General features: G+C 41.7%; 1 protein-coding gene across 1 annotated transcript in view; it reads right to left on the bottom strand.

Annotated features, from left to right (window-relative positions):
- UST (uronyl 2-sulfotransferase) overlaps positions 1-19212 on the bottom strand; it is a 298377-nt gene that overhangs the window by 112492 nt on the left and 166673 nt on the right. The window contains exon 4 of the mRNA XM_059400914.1: positions 8866-8945. Coding sequence (XP_059256897.1) covers positions 8866-8945 — 80 coding nt within the window. The remainder of the gene's footprint in view (positions 1-8865; positions 8946-19212) is intronic.

The raw sequence follows: 19212 nt of genomic DNA, 5'->3' as shown, positions 1-19212 counted from the left end.
AGAGGCTAAACCGGGGTGAAGCCCATGCAGGATCAGCATGGCCTCAGGTTCTGCAGGGTCACAGAAGGATCGGGGGTGTCTGAGTGTTGCAGAGCTTACAGGTATTAGAACAGGGAAGCCGGCTACAGAGACAGAGCCGAGGAGTGAGCTCTCAGCTCGGGGTTACCTTCAACCGGTAGCAGGCTCGGTGAGCTTGGAGCGTGGCAGGAGGCCACAGAGACGGGAGTAATTGGGCGCTGTTCTCTCAGGGCGCAGTGAGGAGTGGGGCCCCGGCTCTCGGCTCCTCCGGGCCGGAGACCAGGAGGCTGCCATTTTCATTCCCGTCCTCTGGAACTCTACGGAAAGCACTCAGGGAACAAAAGCTCCTAAAAGCAAACCCAGAGGATTACTCAGCCCGGCCCCTGGTAAGGGCGGTGCAATTCTGCCTGGGGCAAAGACACTTGAGAATCACTACAAGAGGCCGCTTCCCCAGAAGATCAACAAGAAATCCAGTCAGGACCAAGTTCACCTACCAAGGAGTGCAGCTTCAATACCAAGGAGAGCAGCGGAATTCCAGAGAAGGAGAAAGCAAAGCATGGAACTCATGGCTTTCTCCCCAAGATTCTTTAGTCTTGCAGTTAATTTAATTTTTTTTTCTTTTTCAATTTTTTTTTCTCTTCTTCTGCTAAATTTTTTTAACTTTTACCTTTTTCTTTTTTAACGTTTTTTAACTAGTTTATCTAATATATATATATTTTCTTTTTTATACTTTTTTAAAATTTGTTTTCTTTTTTTAATTGTTTCTTTTTTTTTTCCCCTTTCTGAACCTCTTTTTATCCCCTTTCTCCCCCCTCACGATTTGGGATCTCTTCTGATTTGGTTAAAGCATATTTTCCTGGGGTTGTTGCCACCCTTTTAGTATTTTACTTGCTCCTTCATATACTCTTATCTGGACAAAATGACAAGGCGGAAAAGTTCTACCACAAAAAAAAGAACAAGAGGCAGTACCGAAGGCTAGGGACCTGATCAATACAGACATTGGTAATATGTCAGATCTAGAGTTCAGAATGGCGATTCTCAGGTTCTAGCCGGGCTCGAAAAAGGCAAAGAAGATATTAGAGAAACCCTCTCGGGAGATATAAAAGCCCTTTTTGGAGAAATAAAAGAATTAAAATCTAACCAAGTTGAAATTCAAAAAAGCTATTAATGAGGTGCAATAAAAAATGGAGGCACTTGCTGCTAGGATAAATGAGGCAGAAGAAAGAATTAGCGATATAGAAGACCAAATGACAGAGAATAAATAAGCTGAGCAAAAGAGGGACAAACAGCTACTGGACCATGAGGGGAGAATTCGAGAGATAAGTGACACCATAGGATGAAACAGCATTAGAATAATTGGGATTCCAGAAGAAGAAGAAAGAGAGAGGGGAGCAGAAGGTATACTGGAGAGAATTATTGGAGAGAATTTCCCCAATATGGCAAAGGGAACAAGCATCAAAATCCAGGAGGTGCAGAGAACCTCCCGCAAAATCAATAGGAATAGGTCCACACCCCGTCACCTAATAGTAAAATTTACAAGTCTTAATGACAAAAAGAAAATCCTGAAAGCATCCAGGGAAAAGAAGTCTGTAACATACAATGGTAAAAATATTAGATTGGCAGCAGACTTATCCACAGAGACCTGGCAGGCCAGAAAGAGCTGGCATGATATATTCAGAGCACTAAACGAGAAAAACATGCAGCCAAGAATACTATATCCAGCTAGGCTATCAGTGAAAATAGAAGGAGAGATTAAAAGCTTCCAGGACAAACAAAAACTAAAAGAATTTGCAAACACCAAACCAGTTTTACAGGAAATATTGAAAGGGGTCTTCTAAGCAAAGAGAAAGCCTACAAGTGGTAGATCAGAAAGGAACAGAGACAATATACAGTAACAGTCACCTTACAGGCAATACAATGGCACTAAATTCATATCTCTCAGTAGTTACCCTGAATGTTAATGGGCTAAATGCCCCAATCAAAAGACACAGGGTATCAGAATGGATAAAAAAACAAAACCCATCTATATGTTGCCTACAAGAAACTCATTTTAAACCTGAAGACACCTCCAGATTTAAAGTGAGGGGGTGGAAAAGAATTTACCATGCTAATGGACATCAGAAGAAAGCAGGAGTGGCAATCCTTATATCAGATCAATTAGATTTTAAGCCAAAGACTATAATAAGAGATGAGGAAGGACACTATATCATACTCAAAGGATCTGTCCAACAAGAAGATCTAACAATTTTAAATATCTATGCCCCCAACGTGGGAGCAGCCAACTATATAAACCAATTAATAACAAAATCAAAGAAACACATCAACAATCATACAAAAATAGTAGGGGACTTTAACACTCCCCTCACTGAAATGGACAGATCATCCAAGCAAAAGATCAACAAGGAAATAAAGGCCTTAAATGACACACTGGACCAGATGGACATCACAGATATATTCAGAACATTTCATCCCAAAGCAACAGAATACATATTCTTCTCTAGTGCACATGGAACATTCTCCAGAATAGATCACATCCTTGGTCCTAAATCAGGTCTCAACTGGTATCAAAAGATTGGGATCATTCCCTGCATATTTTCAGACCACAATGCTCTGAAGCTAGAACTCAATCACAAGAGGAAATTTGGAAAGAACCCAAATACATGGAGACAAAACAGCATCCTTCTAAAGAATGAATGGGTTAACCAGGAAATTAAAGAAGAATTGAAAAAATTCATGGAAACAAATGATAATGAAAACACAATGGTTCAAAATCTGTGGGACGCAACAAAGGCAGTCCTGAGAGGAACATACATAGCGGTACAAGCCTTTCTCAAGAAACAAGAAAGGTCTCAGGTACACAACCTAAACCTATACCTAAAGGAGCTGGAGAAAGAACAAGAAAGAAACCCAAAAACCAAGCAGGAGAAGAGAAATCATAAAGATCAGAGCAGACATCAATGAATAGAAACCAAAAAAACAATAGAACAAATCAACGAAACTAGGAGCTGGTTCTTTGAAAGAATTAATAAGATTGATAAACCCCTGGCCAGACTTATCAAAAAGAAAAGAGAAAGGACCCAAATAAATAAAATCATGAATGAAAGAGGAGAGATCACAACTAACACCAAAGAAATACAGACAATTATAAGAACATACTATGAGCAACTCTACGCCAACAAATTTGACAATCTGGAAGAAATGGATGCATTCCTAGAGACATATAAACTACCACAACTGAACCAGGAAGAAATAGAAAGCCTGAACCGACCCATAACCAGTAAGGAGATTGAAACAGTCATTAAAAATCTCCAAACAAACAAAAGCCCAGGGCCAGACGGCTTCCCAGGGGAATTCTACAAAACATTTAAAGAAGAACTAATTCCTATTCTCCTGGCACTGTTCCAAAAAATAGAAATGGAAGGAAAACTTACAAACTCGTTTTATGAGGCCAGCATCACCTTGATCCCAAAACCAGACAAGGATCCAATCAAAAAAGAGAGCTATCAACCAATATCCTTGATGAACACAGATGCGAAAATTCTCACCAAAATACTAGCCAATAGGATTCAACAGTACATTAAAAGGATTATTCACCACGACCAAGTGGGATTTATTCCAGGGTTGCAAGGTTGGTTCAACATCCACAAATCAATCACTGTGATACAACACATTAATAAAAGAAAGAGCAAGAACCATATGATACTCTCAATAGATGCTGAAAAAGCATTTGACAAAGTACAGCATCCCTTCCTGATCAAAACTCTTCAAAGTGTAGGGATAGAGGGCACATACCTCAATATCATCAAAGCCATCTATGAAAAACCCACCGCAAATATCATTCTCAATGGAGAAAAACTGAAAGCTTTTCCGCTAAGGTCAGGAACACGGCAGGGATGTCCATTATCACCACTGCTATTCAACATCGTACTAGAGGTCCTAGCCTCAGCAATCAGACAACAAAAGGAAATTAAAGGCATCCAAATCGGCAAAGAAGAAGTCAAATTATCACTCTTCGCAGATGATATGATACTATATGTGGAAAACCCAAAAGACTCCACTCCAAAACTGCTAGAACTTATACAGGAATTCAGTAAAGTGTCAGGATATAAAACCAATGCACAGAAATCAGTTGCATTTCTCTATACCAACAGCAAGAAAGAAGAAAGAGAAATTAAGGAGTCAATCCCATTTACAATTGCACCCAACACCATAAGATACCTAGGAATAAACCTAACCAAAGAGGCACAGAATCTATACTCAGAAAACTATAAAGTACTCATGAAAGAAATTGAGGAAGACACAAAGAAATGGAAAAATGTTCCATGCTCCTGGATTGGAAGAATAAATATTGTGAAAATGTCTATGCTACCTAAAGCAATCTACACATTTAATGCAATTCCTATCAAAGTACCATCCATCTTTTTCAAAGAAATGGAACAAATAATTCTAAAATTTATATGGAACCAGAAAAGACCTCGAATAGCCAAAGGGATATTGAAAAAGAAAGCCAATGTTGGTGGAATCACAATTCCAGACTTCAAGCTCTATTACAAAGCTGTCATCATCAAGATAGCATGGTACTGGCACAAAAACAGACACATAGATCAATGGAACAGAATAGAGAGCCCAGAAATAGACCCTCAACTCTACAGTCAACTAATCTTCGACAAAGCAGGAAAGAATGTCCAATGGAAAAAAAGACAGCCTCTTCAATAAATGGTGCTGGGAAAATTGGACAGCCACATGCAGAAAAATGAAATTGGACCATTTCCTTACACCACACACGAAAATAGACTCAAAATCGATGAAGGACCTCAACGTGAGAAAGGAATCCAGCAAAATCCTTGAGGAGAACACAGGCAGCAACCTCTTCGACCTCAGCCACAGCAACATCTTCCTAGGAACAACGCCAAAGGCAAGGCAAGCAAGGGCAAAAATGAACTATTGGGATTTCATCAAGATCAAAAGCTTTTGCACAGCAAAGGAAACAGTTAACAAAACCAAAAGACAACTGACAGAATGGGAGAAGATATTTGCAAACGACATATCAGATAAAGGGCTTGTGTCCAAAATCTATAAAGAACTTAGCAAACTCAACACCCAGAGAACAAGTAATCCAATCAAGAAATGGGCAGAGGACATGAACAGACATTTCTGCAAAGAAGACATCCAGATGGCCAAAAGACACATGAAAAAGTGCTCCATATCATTCGGCATCAGAGAAATACAGATAAAAACCACAATGAGATATCATCTTACACCAGTCAGAATGGCTAAAATCAACAAGTCAGGAAATGACAGATGCTGGCGAGGATGCGGAGAAAGGGGAACCCTCCTACACTGTTGGTGGAAATGCAAGCTGGTGCAACCACTCTGTAAAACAGCATGAAGGTTCCTCAAAATGTTGAAAATAGAACTACCGTATGACTCAGCAATTGCACTACTGGGTATTTACCCTAAAGATACAAACGTAGTGATCCAAAGGGGCACGTGCACCCGAATGTTTATAGCAGCAATGTCCACAATAGCCAAACTATGAAAAGAACCTAGATGTCCATCAACAGATGAATGGATAAAGAAGATGTGGTATATATACACAATGGAATACTATGCAGCCATCAAAAGAAATGAAATCTTGCCATTTGCGACAACGTGGATGGAATTAGATGATATCATGCTTAGCGAAATAAGTCAAGCGGAAAAAAGACAACTATCATATGATCTCCCTGATATGAGGAAGTGGAGATGCAACATGGGGGGTTAAGGGGTTTGGAGAAGAATGAATGAAACAAGATGGGATTGGGAGGGAGACAAACCGTAAGTGACTCTTAATCTCACAAAACAAACTGAGGGTTGCTGGGGGGATGGGGGGACAGGAAACGGGGGTGGGTTTAGGGACATTGGGGAGGGTATGTGCTATGGTGAGTGCTGTGAAGTGTGTAAACCTGGCGATTCACAGACCTGTACCCCTGGGGATAAAAATATATGTTTATATAAAATAAAAAATTAATAAAAAATAAATAAAATCCCCCCCCCCACAAAAAAAAGACAGAGAGAGAAAGAGAGGGAGAGAGAGAATGCATAGGCAGAGGGAGCAGCAGGCAGAGGGAGAAGCAGGCTCCCCACTGGGTAGGGAGCCTGATGTGAGGTTCCATCCCAGGACCCCGGGATCATGACCTGAGCCGAAGGCAGACAACCAACTAAACCACCCAGGCAACTCCAAGGAAAACATTTGTAGTTCATTGGGGAAGTCCCAGTCCTGGAGGAGCATACAGGAGACAGAGGTCCTCAGTGCAAAAATGTGTTCATTGAACAAGATGGAATGAAGGAAGGAGAAATCAGAAGGAACTAGGCCCTGCTCTCAAGGTCATGGAGATGCTGTGAGGCTACCCACGGACCAGAACTCAGCTGTAGGCTCCGAATGTGGCTTTTGCAGAAATGCTCCTGAATGCCACTCAGCGGCATTGTGTAGGTTATTGTCTTTAGGAAGTGGCAGAGAACTTCACAGACCTCTACAACTAGAAACTACAAAGGTAATTTTTCTATAGGGCTAAGCAGTTGTCAGAGACATAGAAATGAGTATCATCACTCATACATGATCAAATAGACGCATAACCCAGACAGAAAAAATTAAAAAATGATGTAGTCATTCCAGCTTAAAACTAATAGGAAAGTAAGATTATTGGGATATAGCAGAGGAAAGATTACTTACAACAATCTCCTTGATAAGGAAAATAGGAAGATATGTTTTAATTTTGCTCGAGTATAAATTACTATAATTTATTCAGAATGATCTATGTTGGTTCACATTTTTTTTAAGTGTGTGTAGTGGTCAGTATATATGTGGACTTGTTTTATTTCAAATAAAATTATTTCCTCTTAAAAAATAAATTCCACCTTGCCTATATGTAATACCCTTCCCTGAAGGAAGTTGAAGGGCTCTCCTTCATTCGTGTGTTAGAGAATCCCCACAAGGTAGGAGTGCGGAGGAACTGTCCCTATTTTATAGATGGGGAAAAAAAGACCTCCCGGGAGCTCCCCACCCAGAGGTGAAGTTGCTACCCCAAAGCCATGGTCAGTGGGAAAGTCTTAAGCCCAGAGGTCCTGGCAGCCAGGCCAACACTGGCTGCAGATGTGGTGTCTACTCAAAGGTACTTACCAATTTTTTTCATGATTAAATCGATCAAATTAAACAACTCTTGGGCATGTGTTTAACAGTGGAGGCCATGACCAGGTCTGACGGCCATGCTGTGCTCAGCTCTACTGACCCAATTAAGGGACTGGCTTTGGCTTGTCATTAGCGTTTTAAACTGTTCTGAGTCAGTTACTAAAATTCGTTGCATTGCAATTTGTTTTGTGACCCACAAAGCAAGAACAGTTAAATCATGAGGTTAGAAGATGTCTGGGGTGATGCAGAAGGAAGCTCACGAGAAAAGCAAGGGTCAGGGGGCTGAGCTTTGCTCTCTGCAAGTTTTAACACGCAATGCCTGAAACCACTAACAAGACTTTGTTGTCTAGTTACATCTAATTATGTGTTCTCAGCCTACCGGAAGTGAGAGGCAAGGTGCATACCCCAGACAATCCGGTAACAAGCCATTCCGCAAATGTGGTGGAAACCTCCTCAGCCTACTGAGTCACTGAGGATCAACTGTGCGTGTCCTATGTGCTTACTCACTGTCCAAGGGAATGCTGCTTACCAGGGAGGTGGGGAAACTGCAGGGGGAAATTGCTTTTAAAAAAATAAAGCGGCCCCTTCTGTTCACTGCTCCGTGACTCGCTCTGCTGAATCTCACTCCCTTTACACTTGATTTGCACAGGGCCTGATGCACAGCAGGGCAGTCCTTTGAAGGCTCAAACCTTCTCCTAGCCCCTAGACTGTTAGGCATCCTGGGGCTGGGCAGCTGTGCCAACTCCGAGCAGCTCTGGTGTGAATTCAGGAGCAGCAAGTGCTCAGGCAGCGCCCTGCCTTCCTCTGAGCACCAGCTTCCCTAGGTGCCTGGCCCTGGGGGCAGGGGTCCATTAGGCCAGCATTAGCTAGTGGGACCTCTGTTGCTCTCCTGCAGACTTGTGACATCCTATTGTCCACACGGGGACTGTAGCAGTAAAGGAGGCACCCGTCAGATGGAGGATGAGGGAGGCCCAGGGTCCTGGGCTGGTCAGCAGATCTGCCGCTGGTGGGTACTGACAAGGGCACCACAGCTAAAGGAAGAAAAGAACGCCCAGAACTACAAGTTTGCGACGTAACAGAGCAAGAGTCCAAAACGCTAAGTTTGAAGATTTGCATTATGATCAGAAGGCCCTTGCAGCTGAAGAAAAAAACAGAGTTCTAAAATACCCCATCAACATCAAACATACAAGATTTAGAATGATCAAATGGAGTATTAAAAAGGTAGGCAGAGAGGCCAGTCCTAGCGTCTGGATTCTATAAAACACGTGACTCCACAGCTAAGTTATTCCCACAGTCCTGTGTGGGTTCAAATTGTATAGACATGTACAAGGAAATAGTTCTGTTACAATACCCATCTCTTACTCTCAGTTTATTTGTTTCAATACCTACCCATTTTTTTTTTTCCTTTAAAATGGAACTATCAGGTCAAATGGCTTTGCATTAAAATTGTTTCAAGTTTTCAAAAGATTTAAGATTAGTATTCTAGAGAGAAATGAAGCTTCTGTCCAAATATTTCAAATTTAGATCCCTCCATGGCAAAAATAAATGGATTAAAAAGGCTTTTCAGGGGTAATTACACTACCTTGAAGATGAAGGTAGATTTTAAAATAATTGTGCGTTAGAAGGAGTTTAAGTACTAAAAAGAAATGAAAGAACCATTAAGCTGGAAAATATCTTACCTTGAGAAGTTGAGGAAATGAACATGTCGAGTGAATAAATAGGGCTGTTCGGCAGTACTTATATTTTTAATCAGTTCCATCTATTAAAAAAAGTACAAAATTAGCATATATAGGATCTAATTTACCAAACTATATTAAGCTAAAGGTTATGTTCCCTATTCCTTTATCCTATTACCTCCTGGACCAGGGCCAATACAGCTGTGTTTGGTGCTAGCATCTATGAACTTTACAGTAGGCTTCTTGCTGAATAAAGCTGCTATCCAGATTTATAGTCCTGTATTTAATTTAGTTGATTGCTACCATGTAAACAATGTGACAGGTTAAGTCATTTTAACTGGAGAATTCAGCATCTGGTTGTACCGAAATGCAAGTTAAAAAAAAAAAAAAGTCTTTATTCCCCTCTTCTAAAAGTCAGATCAAGACAAGAGGTCAAACATTATTTTACATTTCTGTAATGATATTATGGAGATCTCCAGAAATATTTGAAACTGGTTCTGAAGAATTTAACAGTAGGAATAAAAAGGAGGCAACACCTCATGATTTTCTGCTTTGATCATAAAAAATGCACAAAGCACATATTTTATAGGGAACACACAAATGCCCAAAACTTCTTGGGGTTCTGGTGGGTGGTCATCTGAAGTATTTATTTGGAGTTATCAGCAAGGCAAAGAGGAGTTTATATTTGTATAAACAAGGTTTATGGTCTCCTGGAACATATCATGATACGGAAAATGTTTAGCAAAATCTGTTAGAAATTCCAAGCATTCTTAGAACTCCCTGACTTCCTGAATTCCACTTTCCTTCGAGTTTCTAGTTGGCTCCATCGATACTGACACACAGTGGAATTTTTGAAGAGCACATTGAAAACTGCTGCTCTGGATGGGCCTCAGAAGTGCAGCATCTCTTAGGAACTAGAAAACTGGAAACAAAGGCAGTCGTTCACGTGTTAGCCATAGCAGCATCAGTGACGATAAAATCAGAGTCTGGAAATCCAGGACGGAAAACCCGGCTCTGCCTTGCTCCCTCACGTCTCACTAACAATACAAAAATGCTCAGTAAATATCTGTTGAATGAATGAACTCCAACTGGTTCCTGCATTACAGATTGTCAGACTAGGACCTCAGTGTCTAAAGCCTTTAATTCGATATTCATGCTCCCAATGACTGTTTAAAGAAATGAAATTGAATTTTAAAAGTCAATGACTTGCAGTTCATAACCTTGAGCTCTGTTCACCAGTGGCAGGCAGGGGTAAAGAATGGTCTGCCTGTCCCCCAGCCACAGCGTAAAAGGAAACTGAATCTTGACTCTTTATCTGCTGTTTATCTTCTGTGTATCTGCCCCCCCCCCCCCCATGTCCCAGTGCTTGTTTTTGATAAGAGAACTCCCTGGTTGGTCACACTGCAAATTTTCTTTTTTTCTTACATTTTTTAAATAAACATATAATGTAATATTAGCCCCAGGGGTACAGTTCTGTGAATCGCCAGGTGCAAATTTTCCTTTTTGATGGAGCTACCAAATACAATTACAGCCTTGGAAGCCCAACCCAAGATATCTGAGGACGTCTGCTTAGAAATATAACTCCTTACTGTGTGTATGTTAATATAAAGACCACTTAATGCTTTGACCACTAGATTATTTTTATTCAGTCATGTCTCTGCCCACAGACAGTAATGTGAGAAGGCCCCCTGGTATTGTACAGGAAGGCTGCAAGAATAGGTCAGAAGAAAAACGGTTTCTTTCACACTTTCAACATTATATTACATTCTCTAAACACATGTCAATGGGTTAAATTGAATGGAAGAACAGTAGTGGTTAGATTTGGAGAACAGTGTCATAATAGTCATAAAGCTGTCTGTTTCGCAGGGAGAAATGGATTAGCAGTGACAGTGCATAACTCTTTCTCGACGTACCTTTAAATAGAAGGAAAGTACTAATGCTCATGTTTATTGCATTAGTACAGTGAAGTTGGAGAGTATATCCAGCTCTCATACCTTCGGTCCCTGGACACAAGTAGTGAAGCCATGTACCAAGAACCACTAGCCCAGATAAAAGGCATTTTGGTCAAGGTGTCCTTTGACTATCTTCACAAATACTAAGGTTTTCCCCAGGTCTCAGCAGTTGCTGCTGCTGCCCTTCCCCAGATTTCCATCGTGGCCTTCCCCGTTGCCAGCAGTTTGCCTTTCCTCTTGCCCAAGTCTTATCCACATGGGTGGCATCACGGATTAAGATGGCGCTTCCTCAAATCATCTCAGTAACCACCTGCCCACCTGTCCTCTTCCTTGGCTCATGCAGGATCGCTGCTGGCCTTTGTTACGTATTCCCGTGCCTACATTCATCCACTGTTCATTCATTCAGCATTTACTGAGCACCTACTAGGTCCTGGAGATCAAAATATAAATAAGGTGAGGGGAAGGCACAGGAAGCCCTGACACTGGAGTATGTCCTAATGGTGTCCCCAAATCCACAATGGCGCCAACCACACTCTTGGTCTTCATCTATCTTTAGTCCTCATCCAACATACTCCATCTCTGGAGACTGTGGTCTTGGTTAATGGTACTATCCGTATTTTCACATTTGATCTGGGTCTTTCCTGACTTTTGTAATGACTTGCTGAGTCATGTTGAGTGTACTTTTACTCTCACCCTCAACTGGCCGGCCAAACCAGCCCTCTCCTTGTTTCTTCCTCACACTGTGTCCAAGTGGAGGCCCAAGCAAGCTTCCTCTTCTGCAATGTTCTTCCTCTTTTCTCTGCATGTCCAAATCCTAACCATCTTTCCATCTCTCTAAAATGCCTGCCTCTTTCAAAGCAGACTCCCTGGATCTCCTTTCACTCGATATCCATTGATTTCCAACTCTGTGCACCAGGCAAAGTATTGCTTGGGGTCGAGGCTACAGAGATAAGAGATTTGGCTCTTGCCCTCAGGAAGCTCCAAGTCTTGTGGTGAGGCATCTATCTCTGCCTGCAGGTGGAGAGGCAGTGTTCCCCCAAGGAGGCATTCCTGAGGTCTGCAAGGACCTGTGGCAACCAAGAAAGGGCCCCACAGGACATGCAAAAGGCAAAACCCGAAATGACCTGGATATTAAAAACTGCCAGGAGTTCTGTGTGCTAGAGGTTAGGTATGGGATCTGCCAGGCAGCAGATAGGAATATAGAGGAAGGTAGGTGCTGGGTCATGGAGGGCCCTGGAGGCCACATGAGGAATTTTGACATTTATGGTATGGGCAAACCACAGTCAAAAGAGTCAAAAGGGTTGCTTTTTTTTTTTTTCTTTTTTCTTTTTTTCCTTCGAGATCTGAGATCAGGGTGGAGAATGTGAAGAAGAAAAAGAAGAAGAGAAGGATTAGAGACAGACAGTTAAGGAGGAAGGTGGGGGCAATAATCCCTCTAGGACATGATAGGGCCATGAACTAAAATGTGCTTCCTAGACCCCAGACCAGCAGCATCAGTAACAACTGGGGTAGCAACTTGTTAGAAATGCAGATTCTCAGGTCTCACCACAACCCAGGGAATTAGAAGATCTGGGATTGGGGCCCATCAGTCTGTGTTTTAACAAGCCCTCCAGGGGATTCTAAGAGACTGAGGTTTGAGAGCCACAGAAGTCACTGGAAGTGAAGACAGTTGGGGAGGTTCAGCGGACACTAAAGAGGGAGGATCTTCTCAGCCCTGTTGCCAGATGGTGGCAGCAGGGAAGGAGCGGGAGTGGGGGAATGAGCTTCCCAGAGCCCTGGCAGGTTCCGAACACAGGCTGGTGCCCACTCATGGGGACGGGGAACACTGGGTGGGAGCTAGTTTCATTGCAGAAGTGAGGCCAAATAGATTAGGTTTTGAATGTCTTTGGCTTGAAATCCTTCTTTGTCTTCTTTGATCTCCCAGAGCGCTTAGGGTCTTCTAGAAGGTACACTTTTTATGTTACATCATAGTTGAGTTTGTGCACTAGCTTTGAACCCAGACTATACGGTCCCTAAGGGTCAAGGCTGGGCTCTAAGTACTTCTCCATAAAACCTAGCCCAGAACATATACCTGATAATGGCTTATGGAGTAAAGACACCCCCGTCAGAAAGACTTCTTTGGAGTTAAGAAAAGTTCACTGGAGGATAGAATTCTCCCTCAGTCAATGAAGTTAGCCTCTCTGGGGCAGACCGGTCCATTCATCATCTTGATGTGATAACATCTAAGACACAGCAATGCTACACAATCACTTCTCGAGTGGTTTCTGGGCTACACACTCGACCCAGAAGCTCTTTCTTCACATGCTATCATTCATCCTCAAACAACTCCACAAGTAAAGTATTGTCTACACTTTACAGATTAAGAAACTGAGACACAGAAAGGCTATGGAGATTTCTTAAGGTCTTACTGGTAGGAAAAGGTGGAGTCAGGATTCAAACCCAAGTAAGTCTGACTCTAGAAATCCTGTTCTCTATAGCCAAGCTACAATCTCCTCACCATCCCCGGTGTTTTTGATCTGTACATAACCTCTTAAAAATGGGAGGAAGAGGTTGGTTAGCAAAATAACTCCAGAGACTAAAGATGGTTTATGGGGATATAAGTTTTCTACCTTTCGTGTGATGTGCTGAAAAATGGAGAGAAAGTTATAGCAGGTGGAAAAGAATTAAAAATAATAAACTATGAAAGCATTAAAACATCAGAAAGAATATGTATATTTTTTAAAGTTCTAGGTGGGAAAACAGTATATTTTATTTAATAGGAAGAGGAATGAGTTTAAAAATACTGGGGAAAAAAGTGTAATGGAATGTATCTAAAGGAAGAAGTTAGCAAAAAGAAAGAAGTAAGCAAAAGTGCATCTGAGAATGAAAGTGAATTGAGGTTATTATTTTTTTTTTTTAAAGATAAGCCTCAAATAGAATTTATAATGCAGATGATCTGTGAGGAAGGGACTTTTCATCTTTTGTTTTCCATCTAATTGGCTGGGATGGTGGAGCCAAAAACCTTTCGCTGCAGCTCTACAAGCACAGCTAGAAAAGACTTTACTCCCAACGTCTTTAGAAAATGTCTGTGAGCCATAATTGACAAGAGTCCTGACCCCACTGTGGTCTGAATTCTCCCGTCCCTTGTGAGCAACTAGAGCTCCTATAATTTTGCAAAACATCTTAATGAAAGAAAAGACATGTTTTTTTTTTTTTTTTAACACATCAAAGTCAAACACGGAGTAGCTCAGAGGAGAATTCTGTGGCCCTTTAACCTCAGAGACTGAGAGGATGGCTCTAGGCTCTGGTTTCCCTCCCCTCTTCCTTCTGCCTCAGCGGAAGCCTTTCTAGCACTGGGTAGGATGGTCTTTCTACCTTGAGCTCAGGGGAACAGATGCCTGCAATGAAGACTGTGTCCACCAGGGGGAGCACTGACACGAACAAGGCAAAGAGGCTGGGACTGAATAGCTTAGAAAACCAATCTCGCTGCTACGGGAAGGAGAGGAGAATACATTTTAATTTTTCGGGCCTTGCTCCTTCTTCCTCATTTTACCTTTTCTTTCTACGGATGTTTCATTTAGCGCACTCAGTTTTTGACTACAGGAATCGGAGATAAGACCTGGTTTGCAGAGATGGGTAAACTCATCCCTCCTGTGACCTGGCCATAGATTGTCTGCTAATCTTGTTGGTTTGATTCCAAGGCCCGGCCGGAGCAGCTCTGATGCCTGCGGACACTGTCGCCACTTCTACAAAGTCAGGAAACTCTGAGGGTCATTCTGCAGAGACTTTTCCAGACAGGTCTCAAGCAAGGGAAACATTCCTGGGACAAACATGCAAGTTCTTAAGGAGACATGATGTCTTCAAAGGTTGAAAAAGGAATTTTTCTTGCTTAGTGGAGTGTTCACTTTAATAAAATGACAACTTTCTAATAATTAGAGCCTTTCATGCAATGATTCTTCACTAGAATTGTGCATGAAGAGCTCTGGGAGCATCACCCCCCCCAAAGATACAAATACCAGGGGTCTACCCTTAAGAGTCTACCCTTAAGAGTCTAACTCAGTACTTTGTAGTAGGGCCAGGAAACATGCATCGTGAAAAAGCTCCCAAGAAGATTTTGTTGCTTGTCATGATTAATTGTGACTTAATGGCTTCTTACCACCCACTGAATAAAGTTCTACCTCCTCAATCTAGCATTCAAAGCTCTCCAGGATTTGACCCCAGTTCCTTTTCAAGTCTTGTTCTCCCCTATTCTTCTTGAACACTTGCTCCTTCCCATGATATGGGGTGGTATTGCCTTCCTCATAGTGTCAATGGAAGGATTAGAAACAAGGTGCACAAACATCTAGTGTGCTCTGTGGGGCTCAACATACAGCATGATTAGTAAGTCGTCAATAAATATTGACCAAAATGAATGAAGACACCTTAGCAAGACTGGCTCTGGAAAGGAGCAATTGAACCTTTGTTAGAAAACAGGCCAGATGCCCCTGTTGTGGACACCTGGGAGAGGTCCCCATGGCCTCTAGATTATCTCCAGTACCAACATGGTCTCTGCAGGTGAGTTTTCCTTTTTGGAGCTGCCATGCTACGTTGCAAGGCAATGGCAAGGCAAAGGGAAGTTTCCAACAATGATGAAGCAATTTTGGTTTTCACCTAGAGACAGAAGCAGCTCAGAGTGCAGGGGCACAGGGTGTCTGTCTCTTCCGCCCTTTGAATAATTTTCAAGGTTTGTGTCATTTGAATAGCTGTTGAAGACAATCAAAGAAGATGTGAAGTTTATAGTGAAAGAGGAGACTTTCCTGGAATGATGGGCAGAAGTGACAGAAGAGGCTGGCGCAGCATTTTTCAAGCTAGGAGTGGGAGTTCTGTGGGATTCCCGTGATAGCCACGAGCTCTCAGGAAGCCTCCCCCGGCCAACTAAGACCGGAAAACTCTAAGGGAAAGCCAGTTCACTGATTGTTAATTTGGGTTTTAATTGAAAGAATTCTTAGTCCTTAAAATGTAAACAATTGGTATAAATCTTCCCAAGGGGGAGCTAGGAGTACCATTCCCTTAAATTTACTTAACCATGGTATTTTCTTCCTTTTTTTAAAAAAAAGATTTTACTTATTTATCTTACAGAGAGAGACACAGTGAGAGAGGGATCACAAGCCAGGGGAGTGGGAGAGAGAGAAGCAGGCTTCCCGCCAAGCAGGGAACCCAATGCAGGCTTGAGCCCAGACCCCTGGGATCATGACCTGAGCTGAAGGCAGATGCTTAACGACTGAGCCACCCAGGTGTCCCCCGTCCCCCGTGGTATTTTCTTTAAAAATACCTCTGAGGATTAAGATTTTCAGGAACACATTTAAGGAAATGCTGATATGATAGTTTTGACAGGATTTCTAACCCTTTATGACATTTCATTAAAAGCAAAAAATACAAAGTTTTCTGGCCTCTACCCCAGAATCTCCAGGAGAAGGGCCATTGAAACTATATGTTTCAAAAGACTCTGCTACAGATTCTGCTCTGCTGCCAGAATGGAAAGTCACTGCATCAGGAGAATGGCTTTGGATTCAAGAAGACCTAGGTTCAAGTCCAAGCAGTACAGATGTTCTATTAGACTATATTTGGAAAGTGACTTAATCTGGGTGCCTTGATTTTCCCATCCATAAAATTAGATCTGTACCCACTCACTGGTGTAACTTTTGGTCCACAAGAATGACATGAAGTAATAAAGTAAAATAATGAACCTGTGGTAGATACTGTTTCCAATCTGTGATTCTCAGTAGCTCTGACATAAAAATAGTAAAATTATTTTCTTTCTCAATCTCTTTGGTTCCTGTGCTAACAGTTTTTTGCCCCTCTCCCACCACAATGAAATAATTTTGAATCCTTTATATCCATCATGTGCCTGTGGTGCACTCTGACCTTCACTGCACTCAGAGCCATGATCTGAAATAGCATCAGACCATTAACGAAGATGGTTATGAGTCTTTTGGCGATCATACTCATGTCTTCTGGGAAAACAGTTCCCTAGCTTTCATATTGTATATCATCTCCATTTTCTGATTTTCTAAGAGATTATCCAAAGCAGCCCAAGACACCGAAAACTGGTTTCAGAGTATACATGAGATGATGTGTTGTTCATGGGCTTGCAACTTATGTCCCGGAAAGGTCCAGCATTTGGCCAGCAGCAGGTATTCACACTCTTCTGTTGAGGTAAAATTTTAAAACTATAAACTTCAGTGGTCTTTCTGTTTCTATAAGGGCACATGTAATGGGATTTTTATAGGTATTGTAACATTTGGTGTCTTCGGTCTCCCTTTCCTTTTTAATAATCCCTTTAGTGTCTTATTCCATTAAATAGACTTAGTTAAACTTAGTATTGGGTGTGTGTGTGTGTGTGTGTGTCTAATGACAACTATCCTCTAGGGAGAAATGTATGCACAAATTTGACTCTGGCCCTGAGAAGTGCCTTTGTGTATGAATGGAATGATATAGATAATTCCAGTCTTATGAGTGGATACTATTCTAAAGTTCATTTGTAAGTCAGTCGTTGGGAACTTGGAACACATTTTCTCATAAAAGAAATGTTCTACATGGTGGAGAGAGACCGGGCCAGCCCACAAGGGCCTGTTTAACTCATGCAGCACCTGACGTGGGATTGTTATTCGCTGTGGGGAACAGTGTTTCCATAGGAACATGTCGTCAGAGCTCCCCGACTTAAAGGTTGAGAACCACTGACTGTAAAATGTTAACTCATCTCCAAAATCACATCTTCCTTTTTCCTTTAATAAATTACCAAGCAAAGGAACTATTCTTACTGCAAATTATTTCTTGAATATACTAGGTTAAAATAATATTTTTTCCCTGCTTGTTTAATGCACTCTGTAACTTGAGCACAAGGGATGCGTATAACGGGGGAAAGAGTGCCTTTTAGCATTCTTGAGCTTCTTGTCTCGGCATGTCCCACCAGTTAGCTAGAAGCAGAGACGCAGCTGTCACTCGCTACGTTTGCTGTCACAGCCGAAATGTTTGTTTTTTCCTACCTTATCATTGCCTGCAGTTTTTAAGACTTGCCTTAAAATTTAATAGGAATCTGGAATCATGAAGTAATGCTATATATTCTAGGTCATACTGACCACAGGAATCAGAAATGTTTCAACTACACCATACACAGATTATGCTAGAAGTTATATAAATATATCATGGAATCACAGGGCTGGAAAGAACCTTAAAAGATTGTCTAGTCTGTTCCCTGGCTTCCAGACAAGCCAATCATTCCAAACAGATGAGAGCTAACCTCTCTTTTAGAGGAGGAGGATGACTCTGTCTTTAACCCCTTCTGGATTTAACAATGTATATACCATTAGTAAATTATTGTTATTTTTAAATCTAACATGCTTCACTTGACAGTGACAACTGTATTTTACTTTTTCACATTTGCTTCTCACAGGATGCAAAGCCCCAGTTTAAACACCACATTTTATCTTTTCTCTTCTAGGGCGTTCCTGAACATCACAGGATCTCACACTGTGGGGACCTTCATTCCTTCTCTCTGGTTTGTTTATGTTAACTCATCTCTTATGCCCTTTCAGCAGTGGGCACTAAAATCAACCTGCATTGTCTTTTTTTTTTTAAAAGATTTTATTTATTTATTTGACATATATATAGAGAGAGATCACAAGTAGGCAAAGGCAGGCAGAGAGAGAGGGGGAAGCAGGCTCCCTGCAGAGCAGAGAGCATGATGTGGGGCTCGATCCCAGGACCCTGAGATCATGACCCGAGCCGAAGGCAGAGGCTTTAACCCACTGAGCCACCCAGGTACCCCTCAACCTGCATTGTCTTATGAGACATCTGAGAAGTGGACATGCTTTCCACATGTAGGAATATTTAAATATAATCTGACCCACAGACCCAAAGACCTAGACTCCAAGGAAAAGCAAATTTAATAATTGTAATAAAATTGCAATAACATAGGCTAATTATTTAGTCGCTTTCTTTCCGGCAGTGACAAGAGCATAACCAGCTTGATAAGATGAGCTATTCAATAAGCTAAGGAAATGAAAGAGAACCTAGTCCTTTTCCAGTTATTCATAAATGGTGATGTCCTTAAATGTTGCCAAGTGTCATTTTTCTAGAGAGCCTACCACACAACCTGTAAGAGCTGATCTCAAAATTTTTTTTGCTGTCTGGAAATGACTGTTCAAACTTGATGCTCAGAGACCCTTTAATGGAAGTTTTCAAAGGAAGGGGATTTTGGATCTCTGCCCTGGGAGACACTGAACATAGCGGCTTTACGGTGAGTATGACCAGTTGTGTTACTGTCTTACGAGAGTCCTACCATCCCCCAAGATAAAAGAGAAAGACGGCTACTGTAAATTGATAACAAGATGCCTTCTATTTGGGAGGTTTTGAATGCCTCAAAGGTGGGAATTATGTC

Source organism: Mustela nigripes, chromosome 5, assembly GCF_022355385.1.
Source record: "Mustela nigripes isolate SB6536 chromosome 5, MUSNIG.SB6536, whole genome shotgun sequence".
NCBI lineage: Eukaryota > Metazoa > Chordata > Mammalia > Carnivora > Mustelidae > Mustela > Mustela nigripes.
Note: the sequence above shows the minus strand (reverse complement) of the source record. Positions and strands in the feature narration are given on the sequence as shown.